This window comes from Manis javanica, chromosome 11 (genome assembly GCF_040802235.1).
Source record: "Manis javanica isolate MJ-LG chromosome 11, MJ_LKY, whole genome shotgun sequence".
In the NCBI taxonomy this organism is placed as follows: domain Eukaryota; kingdom Metazoa; phylum Chordata; class Mammalia; order Pholidota; family Manidae; genus Manis; species Manis javanica.
Window position 1 is genome coordinate 116,973,959 of NC_133166.1, and position 19,716 is coordinate 116,993,674.

The window sequence follows — 19,716 nt, forward strand, 5'->3', positions numbered from 1 at the left end:
AGAATGATGCAAGCCCATGAGCAGTGATTATGGCACCAAAATAAGAGTCTGTGTCAGGTATTCTCAGCCCATTCTATGCTCCCAAGGCAACACTGGTTTGTGGTGTTCACCTGAACAAGCCCACTACCATATTCCACTGCTAGGTCGGTATTTAAAAGAGCAGCTGACAGACTGATGCTCAGCTTGTGGTCTACTGGGACCTCAGCGTCTTCGTCTCCTGAGTTTTCACAGACTTTGTTTCCCCTCGTCCATCTTTTGTTCATGTTGTTTGCTTTTCTCCTTGAAACAATTTACTCTAGAACCCTGCTTTCAGTTTCTCTGAGGCACAGTCTTCACACTGTGGCACCAGGTAGCTGATCAGACTGGGGAGCGTGCTAAGATGAGGGACACTGCAATGTCATGCGATAACTGGCATGACTTATTTCAGAAATGCCTGCTGACATGTCTGCCGTTTTTGAGCTGGCATGTCTGCCTCCAATAAAGGAAGCCCAGAGCCGGCATTTATCATGCTCCAGGCTCTGCAAGTCGAGGCGAGAACCAGACCTTAGGAGCAAAGAGAGCTAAAATTTACGGCAGAGGACGGCAGATGGCACACTTCTGGCATGCCATTCTGGGAGACAGAGCTTAAAGGCGGGAGGTAGCAGAGAGACAGTGTAACATGGTCATCAAAGGTCTAAAGGTCTAGAGTAGAGAGACCTGGTTCCCTGGATGTCACTGTGCGACCTTGGACAATTTACCTCTCTAAACTTTATTCTCCTTCTGCATAAAATGAGACAATACAGAAGATAATAATGTAGAACCTAGTCATGAAATGAAACCCTCCGTGGACAGGGCCTGGGCTAGTGCCTGGTTGCTGGCCCAGGCAAGTGCCCAATAACATTAGCAATCACTATTTTTGTCTAACAGCAGTGATAATAGTGGTACTGACCTGTATTTGTATGGCGTGAAAGGGGTTAGCGCAGGGCCTGGTGCGTAAGACCCAATAAATGAGATCGACACCATTGTTATTCTTGTTGCTGCTGAGGGAAATATCCAGAACGTATGTCCTCTTTCCACAGACAACTACCGATGCTTCCCTGGATGGGCTCCCTCCGACAAGAAGAGCCTTTTGGTGGGAGCCTCCAGCCCCAGCAGGAAGACAGGCAGGACACGGAAGCCCCTGTGAGCAAGAGCTCTGGGCTGCAGAGGCTGCTTGGCATGGGGGACTCCCTTGGGGAAGAGACACTCCCCCACTGTCGGGGGGGTGCCCATCTGGGCTCATGGGTTCGGAGGCAGCTTCTCCTGCTCCCGTCTCTGTCCAGCGTTCTTCTAACAGGCTGCTTTGTGACAGGTTTGCAGGGACATCTGTCAGCAAGCAGGCCCTGCCAGGCACCTGTTGGCCCCCACTGGGCAAGAAAGTAACATGCAGAGGATTTAGGCAGGGAGAGGGGGGCATGGAGGACACTCCTTATTCCACAGAATACCCTCCTTCTAGTAAGTGGTAAAGGCCTGAATTCCTGGCAAAGAATACTGGTTTCTGAAAGCTCCTACCATAAAATTGCATCTGTAGCCCTATGGAAAATTCTACATTTTGGAAAGCATGGCCCTGTGAGAAGGAAAACTCAAGCTGGGAGCATCAGGAGACTGACTTGGCATTCTGCAGCTCTGTGACGATGAGCAAGTCCCTTCCCCTCTGGGTGTCTCCGTCTCCCCAAGGTCAATGAGGGAGTTGGTGAAATCCATGGCTCTCAACACTGCACATGCGTCAGGGAAGCTTATTACAAAGGCAGATTCCCAGACGCCATCTGGAAACTGACTCAGCTGGACACAGAGGAGCCCACCTGCACCCCCTCCCAGGAGATGCGGCGCCCTGGCTGTCACTCAACAGGCATCCCAGAGTCTCTCTGAGCATGACTGTCTCCCAGGCCCCAGGGAGAGTCAGAAGGAGCAGAGGGCCCAAGAGGGGAGCAGGTGGAAAGCAGGGCGCCCCAAGGGTCCTGGCCTGGTGGCTGGTGGCCGCTGTCTGAACACCCCAGGCAGACCCAATAGCCAACTGAGTCCCACCCGCCCACCTTCCCCAGCACCAGCAGGGCAGCTCCCAGGTGCAGGCACTGTGGGGAGAGGCACCTTGGAAATTGGCCTCCTCGCTTTTCCTACTGAAAAGTCCTTACCTTTGAGGTTTTCAAAAATCTGAAAGAAATAGTTGGCTGGACTCCATGGACCCTCTAAGCAAGGAAGCAAGAGTTTTCTTTCTACAAATGTGGTGCAAGACTGACACTCACACACAGGTGTGCACCATCCTGTGGGAGGCAGCGGCTTGAATGGCAGCAATCTCCTCGCACACCCTGGGGACCCTTCTGCCCTCTGCTGCTTCCCCAACCTCCTCTGCTCCCTCACCAGCATTAGTCACACCTGATTGGTGTTCCAAGGCTCTGAATGTTTTACCCCATCTAATCCTTACAAGAATTCTATGCTGTAACCAAGATAACTGTCTCCATTTCAGGAACAGGGTTACTAAAGCACAGAGTGGTTCAATAATTTGCCCAAGGTGACCCAGCTAAGAACTGGTGGAGCCAGGCTTTGTACTTGAGCAGTGAGGCTCCCAGACGCTGAGCTCTGAGACCTGCTTCCACTTCTAGATCATGTCCGCAGCCTCAAGGAAGGTGGCTGGCCCCAGCCAGGGCCAAGAGGCCATTCACCCCAGTCATGCGCTGATCCCACAAATCCTTGTTGTTAATAAGTCCAGGCAGGAATCTGGGCCTGGTGGCTGGGGTCATACATGCATGTTGTCACTACGTATACTCAATCAAACTCACACACACCACACCTGCGTTGCTCACATGCACTCATACACATGCTCTTACACAAACTCACATTCATGACCCAAGGCACGTTTACCTACACACCCACACGTCTGTGTGACAAGCTTGCACATTCACACTCTGTGCTCACATATCAGCACACTCACACATTCTCGTGCTCACACACGTATTTATTCACGTGCACACACGCTCATGTACTCATACCCACGAGGGCGTGTTCCCACCACCACCCACTCCCAGCTGGTTTGTTCTCGAGCAGCTGACGCCACTTCAAGTCGGGAAAGCTGAGAGCCCGGCTCACATGTGTGTGAGGGTAGCAGGGGAGGGGCGCCCGTCTGCTCCTCACCCCCCAGGGAGGCGGGAGCTGGAGGGGGGCCCCCCAGAGGGCGGCCAGGCAGGAGGCTGCTAAGAGGCGGACAGTGGGAAGTGCACCCCCGCTGTCTTGCCTAGACAAGGGTGCTTGTCACCAGCATGCCCAGGCCAGTCCTGATTTTCCCTGGATTCTTTTTTTTTTTCAATTTAAGCTGCCCTTTGTGGAGCGCCCACAGCACGCCAGGCACCTTGCAGGGGCCTCCTGGACACCCTCCGGCCTTCTAAGGTGACTGCTGTTCTATCCCCACTTCACTCAGGAGGCAACAGAGGCCCAAGCCCCAGTGAACTGTGCGGGTAAAATAAAGGTTCCTGGGGCCAGGATTCCCACCTGGCCCCAGTTGGCCAGCTCACTACCCAGGGGTGGGCAATATGTCATTACTGACTCTAAAGAAAGAGCCCTGCCCAGTGCTCTGAGTGACGTGGTGGCACAGCTGCAAGGCTGCAGGAGAGCAAAGCAGAGCTGGAGTGGTGGCAGCACCCAGAACAGAGGCCCAGAGGACGGCTGTGCGGGCAGAGAGGCCCAGAGGCAGAGACGGGCTTGCTGCCTGCAGACTCGCTCTGAGTGGACGAGATTTTAGTGAATGACCTGCCACCATGGAAATAAAGTTGGGTATAAACCCTTTCACCCCAAGAACATTCTACTGTCATTTCTTTGGTCACATTGAATCCATAGTGAACTTGCCCAGGGCTGAAACCCATTGGCAAGACAACTGGTTACATTCACAGAGCCACTCAGCTCCCAGATGTCCCAGCCACACAAGTCCGCCCTCGCTGCAGGCCAACTCCCTGGGGGCTCCACCTTCTCCATACAGACGCCCAGCCCAGCCAGACACAGAGAGAGGACTTCCCATCCCTCTCATGAGCTACACCCCCACCACCACCAAGACCCAGCCAGACTCCAGGCGGGGGAAAGAAAGGCCTCCGGACCTCCAGGAGCTTTGCCAAGAAAAACTCAGGAAGGCGCGCAAGGACACACTCAGCTGGTGAGATGCATCGTTTCATTTTCAAGGAGACATCGCATCTTGGATCTCACCCATGCCGCTGCAAGTCATATAAAATGATAGGATCTTTCTGAAGGGCGGTTTGATCATTATACTGAAAGCCTTTAAAATATGCATGCATGGGCACATCCTGTAGGCCATTAATTCATTTCTAGGAAATGTATCCTAAGGAAATATTTGGACAGGTGAACAAAGATAGAGGCACAAGGTTCTCAGTGCACCACTATTTAAAATAGTAAGAAGTCAAAAACAGCCCTAGTACCCAAAAATAGAGAACAATGTAAATAAAGCATAATATCCCCATACAGTGGGGATATTATGTGGCTACAAAAAATTAATATAATTACTGACATAGTCACAATCTGTTTCTGAGTCTCAGACAGGTGATAATAACTTATTCATATTTTGATGTCATTTGCATTCAAAATCTCTATGAATAAAGGAAAATCTGCAAATGAATGCCTCTAAATGTTAACACACACAGATTACCTATGGAGAATAATGACACTAATGATTCTGTTTTTTCCTTTTTGATTTTCTGATTATTTTCCCTAAAATTGACATTCAATGAAGGTGAGTGCTTTCCAATCATATGTGCATATTATGGCATGGGTTTGATGGAACATACAGCATGCCTGATGGGTCACACAAGAACGGGAAACACCGGCATCGCTGGTGACTGAAGGTGGGGTAGCTAATGGCCAGGACCAGGGGGAGGAAATTTTTTGCACTATGTGCTCTATTTGTATCCTTTGAATTTTGAATTATATGAGTTCGTATCTCTTCACAAATATAAACTACATTTAAATTTTGAAATAAACAAGAAAAAAGGTTTAAGGAACATGTTTGACATCTCACAAAGCCCATTTTTGTGTGGCAGGGAATGTGGAAGGAGACTATTCTCAAAGTTGCAAACTCAAATACCTAGAGGGGCCAGGGAGATAAATAAGGGACAGTGCTGGAGTGACAATAAGGAGTGGTGGGGTCTGTGGCAAACTAGAAAGCAGAGGTCCTCTTAGTGGTGGCAACATGATTCTGCTCTGGCTGAGGAGGCCAGGCAGGAAGAATGCCCCAGGGCTGCCAGCCCTTTCAATTGGTCAATGAAAATTTAAAAATCCAGACTTACATATACATTTTCTCTTTTTAAAAATGGGCTGACACCCCCCAAGCACAAGGCTCTGCAGGCTAGACACAGGCAGCGAGTTTGCAGCCCTACTATTTTACTGTAGAATATTCTTGTTAAGAGCCCCAAGGACATTAGGGAGGGGCAGCTTGCCTAGAGTCAAATGGTGGTTGCCCACGACACAGACTAAAAAAGCCTACATCTATCAGTTTCAACAGTACTTAGTGTTGACAATGAGTGGAGGGAGGTGAATGGTTAAGGGCTGTCAGACCCTCTCAGGGACGTCAGCGTTTCAACAGAGCCATTTAGGAGAGCCCAAGCCTGCTCTCTGATGCCACTTTAAGAATGAAGTCAGAAGCCCAATGCAGAAGGGTGAGCCCTCCCAGCTCAGACGCAGCCTCCATGGAAACCTGGGCTGGTCAGGATAGAAACAAGCTGCCAGAGTGTAAGCCCACCTCACTTGCCTCTGGCCTCCCTGCCTTCCTGCCTGTAGGCAGCCACCCTCTCCCATCCACTCTGCTGGTTCACAAGCTACCCAGCCTATAGCCCAAGTCACATCTGCCTCCTCTGCAGGCTCCCACACAGGGCAGAGGTGGGATTCAAAGCACGGCTGGCTCACTCCTCTGAAGCCCAGCCCTTTCCACCCCAACTGGCTCCTTCATCAGGGTTACCCCCATGCTCTGAGCCTCAGTTCCTTCACCCAAGAAATGAGGCTCAGAAGAACTCTTTCTTCCAGGGGCTGTGAATTACATGGGATGAAGGGTGAGGAAATTGAAGATGGAGAGACTATTTTTTAAACCTTCAAATTAGCAAAGGTTTTTAATTGATAATACTTGGTGCTGATGAGATGATGCAGTGAGACATTTTCATATCCTGCTTCAGAGACTGTATGCCAGTACAATATTTATGTGGGGTTATTTGAAAGTATATTGCAAAGGGTGTGTCAAAGTATGTAGGCAAATCTACAGAGACAGGGCTTGGATGAGTGGTTGCCTAGGGCTGGAGAGCTGGGGGAAATGAGGCTTGCCGGCCAGTGGGTATAGAGTTTCTTTTGGGGGTGAAAACGCTGCTCTAAAATTAGATTGTAGGGATGGTTGCACAACTCTGAATATACTAAAAATTGTTGAATTGTACTCTTAAGTAGGTGAATAATGGGGTATATGAATTATATCTCAATAAAGTTAATTTTTAAATGCACGTATTTATGTACAAACTTGTTTGTCTCAGCATCACTTATAATAGAAACAAATTTCAAACAATCCAAAGATCCAGCATTGGGGTAAAATTAAAGCCCTTCCTTACCATGGCACACCTACAAGTTTCGAAGCAGACTGCTGGGATCAAATGCTGAGTGACCTTGAGCAAGGTGCTGACCTTCTCTGAGGCTGTTTACTCATCTCTTAAATGCAGGTGATGCTTTTCTCAGAAGCTAATTGTGAGGAGTCAATGAGATAACCCGTGGAGACTGTTCAGGACATTAGAAGACCTCTGTGAATACAGACACTGTCATGTCTGTTCATTTTCTAGTTTATCCTAACAGGGACCCAACCCCCTTTTGACAAATGGGGAAGCCTGGGGCTGTTAGGTGACTTGTTCAGATCACAGTCCATAAAACAGGAATCAGAATGAGGGATACTATCCCCTCCCCCTCCGCCTCCTGGGGGCCTTCTCCTGGGTCTCTTCCTCCTCTCTCAGACATGCAGGGTAAGATACAGTTGGGTGTCCCTGCACCACCCGACTGCCCATGACCCACAGCCATGGGGCCCCACCCACCCACCAAGCCTGCCTGGCTTTGCCCTGACTTCAGCAACTCTTAGGTTCAGATCCCCAGGCCTCCTGGTGTCACCTCCTCTAAGAGGCAAACCTCAGGACAGGAGGGGAAGATCCACCATGAGATGACTCCACAGGGAGAGGCCTGGAGGCAGCCCAGAGAGGTGTCCAGGCAGGCCTGGGGTGGGACTCTCAGGACATCTGTACTATTTTGACAAATAGCCTGACCTGGGGGGATCATAGTGGGGGAAAGGGGGAGGAGTTCCCACTCTCCCCGAGGGCCCACCGTATGATCACAGTGACGGTCAGAGTATGGGCTGCTCCCCCCACTGACAGGCACCAAGCAATGCCCAACTGATCTCTCCCTAGGGGCCAACCCTTTCTCCTGCTCTCCACCCAGTGGGCTTCCAGAGGGCAGCCCACAATCCCAGGCCACAGTGGTTCAAGGTAGGCACATGATCTGTGTGGATCCAATCGGAATACATTTCAGGATTTCCGTAGGGAATGCTAAAACCAAGACTCGGTCACCGTACTTCAGCTATAGCCCTTAGAGAACCCAGTACCCAGTCAAAAGGAGAATTCTCTTTACTGCAACACCCCCCCCAAAAAAAGCAGAACGAAAAGGCGAGACTGGGGAACTGAATCCTGATCATGTGTTTGTGTCTGGATCAGGCCTTGCCTGAAGCTCCACCTGGAATGTGTAGTTACAAGAATCTGAAAAGTCTGTTTTGCAGAAGCTAGTTAAGGTTGGGTGTTCTAGTACTCACAACCAAGAGAATTCGAAATGATACATGGCACAGCTGTCCGGACACGCATCCAGGATGAGTGTTTGGCCCTTCTACTGCTCAAGTCAAAAGCCAAATACAAAGAGTATCACCTTACCCAGAAGGGTCTGCCCTGTTCCTCCTGAGGCCCCAGGCCCCATTGAGCAGAAGTTTGTCTCCCCAAGGCCTACCCCACCACCCGCACACCAACCCTCCACAGATAGAGGCCATGCACAGCACTGGGTGGACTTTTATTTTAAAGTCAAAGGCACAGCCCAAAAGGGCTGAGGCAGTGACTGTGGCTACCCAGCTCAGACCCCCAAGGCCCTGCCCCCAGCCAGGAGCAGTTGTCCCAAAGGGGAGGGAGTGGGTGAGAAGAGGGGCTCCCCTTTTAGGGAGTCACCTATTTCCTTCCTTTGCCCCCATAGGGGAGAAGCAGGTGACATAAAGTGAGGCAGAAATGCTTCATGGGTCCCCCAGGGCCTCTCCCTCAATCCCCCAACACAGGTCTTTGGTGGACATAATTGCACAAACAGTCCATAAAGTGACAGCTTGGGGGGAGCCCCCTCCCAAAAGCAGGGCCTCAGGAGGGGGCGGGGGAGAGATCCCAGTTTCTCCCTGCGGCAATTCAGTGCTTAGAAATGGGGGGGAGCCCTTCTCTGCTGGAGCAGCCCCCTGGGGAGAAACGCTTCCAGCCAGATGAGGCAGTGTCTTGGCAGAGAAACTCCCCACACTCCATTCCGCAGCGGGTCCCCTCCCCTCCCCGCATCTCTATCTGATAAGACATAAAAAATTCTCTTCTTATAAAAATACTTCTGCTCTGTCTGGGAGTGGAGTAGGGGGAGAGGGAAAGAGGGGCAGTCCCTGGGTACAGGGCCAGGCTGACGGTGGAGACCTGGGGGCAGCGGGCCTGACTCCCAGGTCACAGCCCCTCGAGGGGAAGGTGGGTCACAGTGGCGGGGCTAGGAAGGGGGCAGCGGACCATTGGCTCGTCGCGGGGTTCCTTTGGCGGCGGGGGCCCGGCCCGGGGCGGCCGGCGCGGGAGAGACACGGCGGGAGGCGGCTGCACTCCGAAGCTTTTGTTTCCGCCGCTTGGCCAGCGGCGCATTCTCCACGCTCTTCAAGAAGAAACCCTCGCGCTTGCCCCGGTTGAACGCCTGTTGGAAGGGAGGGGGTGAATTCCCACCGCTCAGCCTGGCCTCGACTTCCAGATCTTAGCTTTGGCTCCCATCCTGAACCCTCCGTCCCCCAACTGGGTCAAGGCCAACAGGTCCTTGGCCTCCTGTCTCCCAGGGCGCCTAAGGGCCAGAAGCCGGGTGGCGCGGGTCACCTCACCTTTCCGCGCTCTGAGGACACCACCTCCCAGAGGCCCCGCCTCCCGTGACCCGCCCACCGCCAGGCCCCGCCCCTCACCATGAAGGTAGCGTTGAGTCCAGAGCGCACAGCAGGCCCGGAGGACTCCAGCACGTCTGGCGTCCGGAGTGGGGGCGAGGAGCGCGCGCTGCCATCCTGCAGCCACGAGCTGCCTCGCAGCCCCTCGAGCTTCAGCCGCTTGGCCGGGTCAACGGTCAGGAGCCCTAGGGGCCGGACAGGCAAGCGTTGGGGAGGGCCCACGTGTGCAGGCTGCCTCTCCCACCAGTCCCCCCAGCCAGAACACCTAACCCAGTGACAATCCGGGACACACAATGACCCCATGGCCTCCCCACCCCTCCCATAACCTGTGACCTCAGGCTTCTCACCTCGGACAAGCTCCTTGGCTTCCTCAGACACGCCCTGCCAGGCCTCCCCGTCAAGGGAGAAGCGCCCCTCGCGAATCTTGCACATGATCTCGGCCGCCTGGCTCTGCCCGCCCTGGCCTGAGGCCCCCTGGAAGGGGACCTGCCCCGACAGCATCATGTACTAGGGGGGTGGGGGAGGAGTGAGACCGGTCTGGCTGCGGGGCCTAGGGGTAGCCAGGAGGCTGACTTTCCAGCGCACCTACAGCCATGTGTGATGAACCCTGACCTCCAACCCCTAATTCTCAGATGCCCCACCCCAGCACTAGGGCGCCCCTGCTTCTGTATTAGAATGACGCTGACCCCAGCCACAGACCGAATGCTGCCACCCCAACTGTGACCTCCGTCTTCTGACCATCCTGCTGCCCCAAATGAGGAAGACCTTTGACCCCAACTCTGAACCCTCCCCAGGGACCCCGTCCCATACCAGAATGACGCCAAGACTCCAGAGGTCGCAGGACTCGTCATAGCCCTGCTGCGCCAGCAGCTCAGGGGCGGCGTACTGCAGTGTGAAGCAGGGCGTCTGCATGGGTCCCGCAGGGCTCTGCGGGCGCAGCCGCGCGAACCCGAAATCGATGATCTTCACTGGAGCACCGGGCGTGTCATCGGCGTATAGGATATTCTGAGGGAGGCGGGGGGCGTCAGAGACCGGTCCTCCGCGCCGCAGCCCCCACCCGGCCGACGAGGCCCGTAGCCCACCTCGGGCTTGAGGTCGCGGTGCACTACGCCCGCCTCCTCGTGCATGAAGCTCACGGCTGACACAAGGCTGCGCAGGATCTGGCTCGCCTCGGACTCGCTGAAGTGCCGCTTCTTGCGGATGTGCTCCAGCAGCTCCCCACCCTGCAGCAACTCCAGAACCAGGTACGTGTGCAGCTGCGGGCGACGCGGCAGGCCATGGTCACCACCTGGGTCACCGTCATCCAGCCTCAGGCCCTGCCCACGTTGAGCCCCAACCTCAAGACCACGCAAGAATTGCCCTTAGGCTGCACCTCAGGTTCTACAGCCACAAGTCTTCCAGATACCCGCCCCTTCGGCCCTCTTAAATTCCACCCACCCTCCACGCCCCCCTCAAATTCCGGTCCCTTGGATATACACAGCTCCGCGGTCCAGTCCTCCGGCCCTACTCCAAGTCCCACCTCCCAGACCTCGCGGGTCCCCTCAGGCTCCACCCACCCAGCCCTCAGGCCCCGCCTCCTACCCGCCTCCCTGCCCTCCACCGGCCGCCTCCTGTGTCCCTGCGTTCCGCCCCAGCCCTGGAAGGCGTCACCTGGTCTTGATGTACATCATGCAACTTCACCACGTTGGGGTGCGACTGGCACAGACGCAGGGCGGTCACTTCGCGCTGAGTGTTCGTTTCCAGCCTAGGGACGGGGCAGGCAAGGTCCCGACGGCTGAGCTCCGGCCCCGCCCTCCAAGACTCTGCCCGTCAAGGCCCCACCCACTCCCGCCAGCCCACCTGCGGCTGAGGATCTTGACCGCGAATTCCTGGCCGCCCTGGCGCTGGCGGCAGCGTCGGCACACGGAGAAGCTGCCCTGGCCCAGCGCAGGCTCCCGCAGGTCCAGCTCGTACTGCTGGAAGAAGGGCGAGTCCTAGGTGCAAAGGGGGAGCGTCAGAGGTCCTACCTGGGAGCCTTGCAGCCACACCAGTCCCCCCCTCAGGGAGGCTTCAGACCACAGGGAAGTTACCCCAGGGTTGCCTGGTGAAATCAATTCTGTAATCCTACAACCCAGATGCCCCCAAGTCAACCCGGCCCAGCCCACCTGCATCATGGCGCTCCTGGCCACCGCCGCCCTGCCAGGACGGTCTCCAGTGCCAGATGCTTGCAGCACATCTGTCATCACTGCATTGTTGTGGTCAAACAGGATGGATGGTGCCACGAAGGAGTATCCCTGCCGGGGAGGCGGGGGATGTTATCAGGGGTGGAAGGGTGTGGGGGCTGGAGGTGCAGATGGAGAGACTGGAGGGCCCAGACCTCCCCAGGAGGGTGGGCAGAGGGAAAGTGAGGGGTGGGGTACCTTTTGCATCTGGTGCACACAGGATGGATGGACACTTTATCCCACCTCGTTGCACCATCATCTGGGGCCCTGCCTGTCCCCTCCCAGTCTGTGACCTCCCCACACACAAGTACCAAGGACATCATCTGGCACAGTGTAGTAGCCCGGAAAATGATGAGCCAACTCCATAAAAGGACTCTGACCCAGTGTCACACATGCTAAGTTTGTGAGAATTCCATTCTACCCACTGAGGACAAAAAGCCTTTATTCCCTCCTTTCAGATCAAACACTGGTATTTTCTGCAAAGGGAACTATTAAGGAAATGTAAAGAGAAACCAATGTTAATTATTTGCCTTTCCTAAGGATCCATGTCCTGGCAAGTCAAGGGATTCTCAAGGGTAATTTTAACGTTGTGTTATTTTCTCCTAAAAATGCAGCCCCACTGTGCAGTAGAATGCAAGCTCCATGTAGGCAGGACTTTTATCTGTTAGGTTCATTGATACTTTCTCAGTGTCCAGACAAGTGCCTGGCACATTATAGGCACTCAATTAATATTTTTGAACCATTTAATGACTGAATGAAAATAACCACTGATTCATAAGAAAGAACTTTCTCATTAGGACTGTGACACAGTGGATAGAGGGATGCAGTTCAGCACAGAGCTGTTACTTATGAGAGCTTCATACAGGGGACTGATCTATCCACACTTGATCTATATGGCCTATTCTTATTTTATATTTATGGACCATGTCCTACAAACCAGGCCCTCACACTGGGCAGAGGGATTCAAAAATTGAACACATGATCCCTGCCCTCTGGGATCCTCCAGGCCAGGGAGGCAGTCTCAGTCGGCCATCAGGATTCAACCTGACAAACGGCCCTGAAGGAAGTGCTGTCTGCAGACAGCTGATAAACCAGGAAAGGGCAGCCAAAGGCCAGAGAGCCTGGACAGACTTCACATGGGGCAGCACTGAATGATAAGGCTTGAAAGATGAGTGGGAGCTTTCTAGGTGGGCAGCTGTGGGAAGAACACTCCAGGTGGAGGGAACTACATGTGCAAAGGTACAGAGGTGTTCTGGAACCTCTGAGCAGTTCAGAGGTGCTAGAGCACCAAGTGGAATAATAGTGAGCACCGAAGCTAGGGTGCTGAGCAAGGATCACATCATGCAAGGCGTTGAATCCCGAGAAAAGGAGTGTGGACTTGTCCAACAGACCTAAACTTCTAAACCGGCTGGAAGGGGCCTGTGCCCCCAGGAATGTGATTATGATATATGCCAAGGGACAATATAAACATGACATCTCTTCCTAGGTGTCCACTTAAGGAAGTAAATAACATAAAACAGTATTTGTACATAATAGTAAAGAAATATGATGAAGTAGAAGGAAAATTAACATGAATTTAAAGATAAGCCATGAAATTCAAAGATATGTCCACCTTGGTGGTCTCTATGACTTACAACTCCTGGCACCCCAAGAGTTGAGAGGTGTGGGGGAGATGCTGAGTACTGATCAGGACACAGGGCGTATACAGTGCCCATGGGTCAGCCAGGGCAGAGGGTGGCAGCAGCATCCTGCTTCTCCCGTATCTGCGGTTCCATGACCTCTCACTCACCTGGAAGACACGAGGGTCCCCAGGCGGGGGGCTACCAGGAGGTGAGTAGACAGGCTCTAGCCGAGTAAATTCCTCTGCAAAGTTGCCTACATCCAGCTCTGAGCGGATATGCGGTCGGAATGGGGCTGGAATCTTCCTGGCAGCCAGAGCAGCCCAATCCAGACCCTGTAGAAAAGGAATTCAAGAATGGGGGTCAAAGGGCAAGAAGTAAAAACCCCTATCACTCAGGCAGGCCACCTTCACTGGGCAGCTCCTCAGTGAGGCAAGGATCTATCTGGCTGTTCTTCCTGCCTCCTCAGCTTCTGTTTCTCTCTCCCTCTGATAACAGAGTCCCTTTCAACTTTGGAGAACCACCCCTCCACCCCAGGCAGTCAATTCAGGACTTTTAATAGATTGGCATACACAACAAACAAATCTCTTTCTCCCACTGGACTTAAAACTGGGAGGACATGGGCCTACAACTGCTGAGAAACCCCTCAGGGTCTAATAATGAGATCCCCATGCAGAGAAGCAGAACCAAAAGACAAAGAAATAAATTCCTAATGACAGATTCGGCACCTGGATGCACCCTTGCCTGAAGTCAGACCACTCTTCCTTGGACTTTCACTTACAGAAGATGCCTTTTTATGTGTAAGCTAGTGGGGCAGAGCCTGTTCATTAACTGCCAACATCCTCCATCTTTCTTAGTACCACAGCCCCAATTTTATTCCAGGAAGCAATATACACAACTACAAAACGATACTTCACAAGCTTCCTCGTGGTTAGGGGTGACCAGTAACTTGTAAGTAAAAATTGTGAGGTAGGACCAGGGAAAAGAGCCTTAAGAGGTGGGTGAACAGTTGGCAACTGCCTTTTTGCCCTTCCCCTCCTTCTTCCTCCTGCTTCCTCCCTAGACAGCAGCTAAGATGGCAAGAGCTTCAGCAGTCATCTTGGATTGTGAGGCAAGCCTATGAATGGAGGCTACATGCTAATGGAGGAGCTTTTTATTTTAAAAAAAGGGGGGGAGCTTGGATTCACGAAAACCACAGTAGCTCTGGCCTGCCAACGCCTGGACTTGTTGTATGTGGAAAAATAAGTAAGTGAATCTTGTTTAGACCCCTGTTCATTCTGATCTCTGTTCTTAGCAACCAAACTATTCCACTAAAATCTCCATTTTGATTTGTTGGACTTTATATTAGTTGCAGCCAAGAGGCCTGCCTTGGGCTTAAAGGCCCCAGTGCTGGCACTAGGGACCTCAGCATTGCTATCACCAAAGAGTCTGTCCCAAGAGAAAGGGAAATGAGGGAAACACTCCTGAGCATCAGGCCTTGAAGACCTTGGGCCTCTCCAGTATGGCTACAGGTCAACCCACTCCCAGCACCCAGGGCCTGGCATGCATATAGGTCAGGCTGGAGGAATTCACTTAAAGAAACTGACACTGCTCAGCCCCTTCCCCAACAAAGGGGCACCTTCACCATAGAGACCGAGATTCCTGTCTGAGAAAGCATCTCCAAGATCCCTTCCAGGCAGGTACTTGCTGGGAAAATTCAAGGAGATGGCACTCACAGCAAGAGTAACTGAGTGCCTGGCCCACAAAAATGCCCACTTATAGGCACAAATGTGCCATAAATGGGTATTTATTTACAATGTCAGACAAGTGGAAAATCTGATACCCACATGTAAATAGAACATAGCAGTCAAGAGTGTGGGCCTTCAAGTGACCCAGTCCTGGGTTTGAATGTGAGCATCATTTTTGGCTGGGTGATCCTGGGCAAATTACTTAACCTCTCTGAACCTCAGTTTCCTCATCTGTTAAGATGGCGATAATCAGAATGTTTCTGAAGGTTATGAAATAATGCAAACAAAGAGTCAACACACAGTAAGTATTCACTGTTACAACATCCTGCCAGGCAATGACACTGACCAGGCACAGCACCTGAGCCGCAAGACCTCACAGGGAGACAGAATTCACTTTGCATGGCACTGTTATCTGTGCGTGCTCTTAACAAGTGGACAAAACCCAAGTGGCTAGCCAACTGTCCTTCAGAATTAAAAGCACAAATACAGGGACAAAGAACAAAGCACCTGGACAGATGCTAAGAGCCATGTGACTTTCAGTACTGATGTGGACCTACAGGAGACCTGGGTCTGTTCCCAGGTCTACATCATTTACCATGCCATTTGGGGCAGGTCACCTGCCTTCTCTGAACCCATCCAGTGAAAGACCGAATGAGTCCATTCTCAAGTCCCTGCCAGTCCTGACAGCCAATGAACCTAGAATTCTTTCCCTCAGGAGCATCTTCCAAGTTTCAGTAGAGATGGATGAGAAGACAGGCCTGCTGTCTTTATCTGGGGGGTTGTCCAAATCAAGTGAAAGCAGCCTATCTCATGCCATCCCTAGTGTCCCCCAGCCCAGAGCAGCAGCCCAGCCTGGGTGTGTGCAGAGAAGAACAGCGGTGAGTCATGAGCCTCACCTGAAAGAAGGGGTGGTTCTTGACTTCCTGTGCCCCCTGGGGGCCCGCACCCAGCCGCTTCTTGGGGTCCTTGCAAAGTAGCCGCTGCAGCAGGTCCTGCGCCACTGGCCCAATCCGGGGGGGGAAGGGAGGGGAGCACTTCAGGATCCGTCTGGGAGGATTGGGGGGGCGTCAGGGGCAGCGAGCCCCCCCCATAACCCTGCCCAGGCCCTTCTGCCACCCTCCACATCCAGCCCCGCTCACCGGGACACCTCTGCCTGTGTGTTCCTCTCGCCCTCCAGTGTGAAGGGCGAGGCCCCCGTCAGCAGCTCGAAGAGCAGGATGCCCAGGCTCCACCAGTCCACGGCCTGTCGGGGCAGAGCAGGGTGAGGGCCTGCAGCTGCTCTGCCTTCCCCCCACCCCCCACTCCCCTGCCAACCCACCTTGCCATGCCCCGACTTGCTGCGGATGATTTCGGGGGCCATGTACTCAATAGTGCCACAGAAGGAGAAGGTTCGCTCTTTCTGGGAGGGCAAGAGGACCCATGTGGATACCCAGCAGCCCCCAAGGCTGAGAGAACTTGCTGGACTCGGTAGGACTGGAGCAGTGGGAACTTCCTGAAGGCAGAGCCTGGATCTATTTACCTCTGTACCCCCGAGAAACGCAGAGCCAGGCACAGAGCAGGAGGAGGCAGGAGAAGACTCCAGTCGGGGTGTGGTAGGCAGAATGCTCGCCCTTCACTCACCTCTTCCGTCAGGAACTCCTTGCTAAGCCCAAAGTCTGTGAGGACAATGTGGCCCTCGGAGTCAAGCAGCACATTCTCCAGTTTCAGATCTCGGTAGATGATGCCCAGCTAGCAGGAGCAAGAGGGGTACTGAGGCTTCCTCCCTGCACACCGCCCCACCGCCTACAGCTATGCCCCCAGAACCAGGCCCTGCTCAGGATAAGGGGGACCCTGGAGAAGGGGGTCACCAGTGCAGGAGGAGGCCTGGGGTGGAACTGGGCCATTCAATTGGAAGGGCTATTTCAGATGGAAAAACAACCAATGAGGACTCTGTAGACAGGCACCCTGGGGAGGCTCCAACGTCTCAGAGAGAGAGAAGCCGTGCGAAGAGCCCCACTGTGAAAAGGCCTCAGGAGCCACGGCGTTAAGTCTCCATTTGAGGAAGTTCTGTGAACGTGGCCCCGGGAGGCAGCCCTGAGTTCCCTGTGAAAGGAAAGCCCCTTCGAGGAGGTGCTGGGGGGCGATCCCCCCATTCAGGAAGCCTGGGGAAGCATCTCCAGTCCCCACAAAGGCCACCCCCCACCCCCAGGATGCCTAGGGAGAGAGACCCCTAGGCTGCCATGTTTGGAGACCCCTTATAAGACCCAGGCTCAGTCCCCACTTCAACAGCCAGGTGGCCAGGTCTTCACCCACCTTGTGCAGGTGTTCCAGGGCCAGAACAATCTCACCCCCATATACTCGCACCTCAGCTTCCTTGAAGTGCTGGCGCTGGTAGAGGTGGGTGAACATCTCTCCACCGTTCACATAGTCTGAGCAGTGGAATGGAGGTTGGCAAGCAGCCTCCCATTGGACAGCCCCACCTACCTTCACAGCCCCCAAGGTTGGCAGGTGCCTGCCCTTACCCAGGATGAGGTGCAGTTTGGCATCTGTCTGGAAGGCATAGTGCAGCGTGACCAGGAAGGGCGCCTGGCGCACCAGCTCCAGCACTGAGCGCTCGGTGCGTGTGTGCTCCTGCGTCTTGGCGCGCTGCACCAGCGCTGCCTTGCGCAGCACCTTCATGGCATACAGCTTCCCCGCATCGTGCCCACCCGCCTTCCGCACCAGGAACACCTTCCCGTAGGCTGTGGGAACAGCAAGTGGGCGGAGGGTAGGCCGTGAACAGAAGGGTGGTGCAGACTGGTGGGGGTGGGGGTGATGCCAACCAGGAGGGTGTACAAATTGGGGAAGGAGCTGGGCTTGGGAGGCAGATATGCAAAAAAGCTGGCAGAGCCCTCTAAGGAAAAGGTGTGCACACCCCAGGTGATGCTCAGCAAAACCGGGAGAATGTGCAAACCACGCTGGGGGAATGCAACTCCAGGAAGCCTGCAGCTCAAAGCAGGGGCGGGGCATATGCAAACCTGAGGACAGTCAGAGATATGCGAAGGATGCAGATCCAAGGAAGGGTGGCAGAGGTACAGGGATGTGCAGACGCCTGTACTGGGGAGTGTGCAAAGCAGGGACAGGGCTCTCTTACTGCACAAGGGAAGGAGCTGTGCAAATCACTTGAGAGTACTACAAGCCCCCGGAGGGTGTTAGAATATGCAGGAAGACCTCGCAGGGAGGAGTGATGTCAAGGTGGAACAGCCCTAGAGTGGGCATGTCCCCGGGACTGGGCATGCAAACCCTGACAGGGCAGGGCGGGGCAGGCAAGGCGGGCTGTGCCGGGAACGGGTTGGGGGCATTGCTAATGGCCTGGCCCTGTCCCAGGCCCAGGACGGTGTGCAGGCCGGAAGCCCGGGACACCTGCCTGCAGGGTAGGGGTCCTCACCTCCCGTGCCCAGCACCTTGAGCAGCTCGAAGTTCTCCACGCTCACCTTCTCCTCATGCCCGGTCAGGTTGGCTGTGGGCACAAGAGGCAAGTAAGTCCAGCCGCTGCATGCCCCCTCCAGGCCTAGCCTGGGCAGCCATCACCCGGCCCCGCAGCCGCGGGCCGCCTCCGCCCTACCTTCCGTGATCCGCAGCTCCACCGCGCAGCCCTCCTCCTCGTCCTCGTCCCCCATGGCGGGCGGGTCGCCGGAGCCCGCGCGACTCGGCTCCGGGTGGCGCCGGTTACATGGCGGCTCCTGCCGGGGCGGGCGCTTCCTGGTGCCGCCTCCGGGGCCGAGGCGGGCGCCGGCGCCGCCTCCCGCTCCCGCCCCGCGCGGCCTGAGTCAGGAGGCTGGAACGTGACAGCGCCCGGCCGCTCGGGCGAGCGGGGGCTGTCGGTTTCCCGCGGGCGCGCGTGGCGGACATCAAGGCTGTGCGCTCCGGGGCCCCGTGCGACCCTCCTAGGGACCTGGGAACACCCCTTGGGATCCATGCCTGGAGTCCATGAATAACCTGGGGCCTCTACTGGGCGGATACCCTCAAAGCCAGGTACCCGCTGAGGCCGGTGGTGGTGAGACACCCGAGCCGCCCTCCAAGTAGGGAGGGGGCCCACACACAGGCGCTAGAGGCCTGCCCTCCAGGGTGCAAGCGGGAAGGGCAGGCAAGCATCTCTGTGCAATTCTTAACCACCAGCACGCGTGAGGAATTTTATAAACATCAACCCACTCAGGTGGTTTGTGATCAATCCCTCCTTAACCAGGGCAAATCGGGGAGGGCATCTGTAGGTCCCCTTGACCGATGAGTGGCCTGAAGCCTCAACAGCAGCCCTGTCCAGCCGCTGCCAGCACAACCCTGCACCTCTCATTCAGTGTGGACTCGCCTTTGCAGGGGAGGGCATGGGCTCAGCCCCCCTGAGGACCAAGCCCTGTCTCTGGACTTCCCTACCCACAGAGAGCGGAGAGGGTGCAGGAACCAGGCCCAAGAGATTCCAATAAATCTCTTTAGAGTGGACCCGCTAACACACGGACCCAGGCACCCTTCATAGCCTGCTCAGTGCCACAGTCCTCACATGGTTCTGGCCCCTGCGGTCCCCAAGCAGAGGGGTGGCCTACTCTCCCAGTCAGGCCCAGAGCCCTTGGCTGACCTGTCCTCTGGAGCCTCATCCCCCTTCCCCAACGCCTGACAAGGGCCACCGGCAGGTAGGGCAGCCATCAGAGCCCCACCCTAAGGCCAAAGGAGGGAACTTTCAGTGGCTCAGCACAGCTGGAGGCCAGGCAGTCCCGGCCTCTGGGGCTTGGACTGACCGGAGAGGGCAGAGGGTGGACTATTCCCAAGGTGGGCCGTGGCAATCCCATGAGTCAGGTGCTACAGGTCACCTTGGGAGGCTGGCCTAACCACCCCTCCCAGCTTCAGGTGGCCTGGCCCACCCCCAGATTCAGGATGCCTCACAGGGCAGGGAGCCCTGCCCTCTCCTGGGTGGCCCCAGGTGCTTTGACTCACGT

The 19,716-nt window shown here is 54.8% G+C and overlaps 1 protein-coding gene across 3 annotated transcripts; it reads right to left on the reverse strand.

The window, feature by feature from the left end:
- Positions 1-8,063: 8,063 nt before the first annotated feature.
- On the reverse strand, positions 8,064-18,506 carry RPS6KA4 (ribosomal protein S6 kinase A4). 3 transcript variants are annotated; one of them, XM_036995580.2, is made up of 17 exons: positions 18,354-18,506; positions 18,177-18,248; positions 17,272-17,490; positions 17,063-17,178; positions 16,391-16,498; positions 16,089-16,169; positions 15,910-16,013; positions 15,667-15,817; positions 13,214-13,378; positions 11,368-11,496; positions 11,063-11,196; positions 10,874-10,967; positions 10,306-10,479; positions 10,034-10,228; positions 9,571-9,730; positions 9,245-9,408; positions 8,064-8,988 (listed from the first exon to the last, which is right to left on the reverse strand). In XM_036995580.2, the coding sequence occupies exons 1-17, from the start codon at positions 18,406-18,408 to the stop codon at positions 8,794-8,796; spliced, it is 2,316 nt and encodes a 771-aa protein (XP_036851475.1). In that variant the 5' UTR covers positions 18,409-18,506; the 3' UTR covers positions 8,064-8,793. The 3 variants fall into 3 exon arrangements, with proteins under 3 accessions (XP_036851475.1, XP_036851478.1, XP_036851479.1); XM_036995583.2 differs by having other exon boundaries at positions 18,223-18,248; positions 18,354-18,468; XM_036995584.2 differs by lacking the exon at positions 17,063-17,178 and having other exon boundaries at positions 18,223-18,248; positions 18,354-18,468.
- Between the last annotated feature and the right edge of the window lie 1,210 nt (positions 18,507-19,716).

Bases quoted from the DNA above. Each gene is read 5' to 3' on its own strand.
- RPS6KA4 (XM_036995580.2), bottom strand. From the start codon at position 18,408: ATGGGGGACGAGGACGAGGAGGAGGGCTGCGCGGTGGAGCTGCGGATC. The intron at 16,170-16,390 runs GTGAGTGAAGGG...TTGCCCTCCCAG, and splicing joins AGGAGTTCCTGACGGAAGAG to AAAGAGCGAACCTTCTCCTT. The intron at 13,379-15,666 runs GTGAGGCTCATG...CCTTTTCTACAG, and splicing joins AGAACCACCCCTTCTTTCAG to GGTCTGGATTGGGCTGCTCT.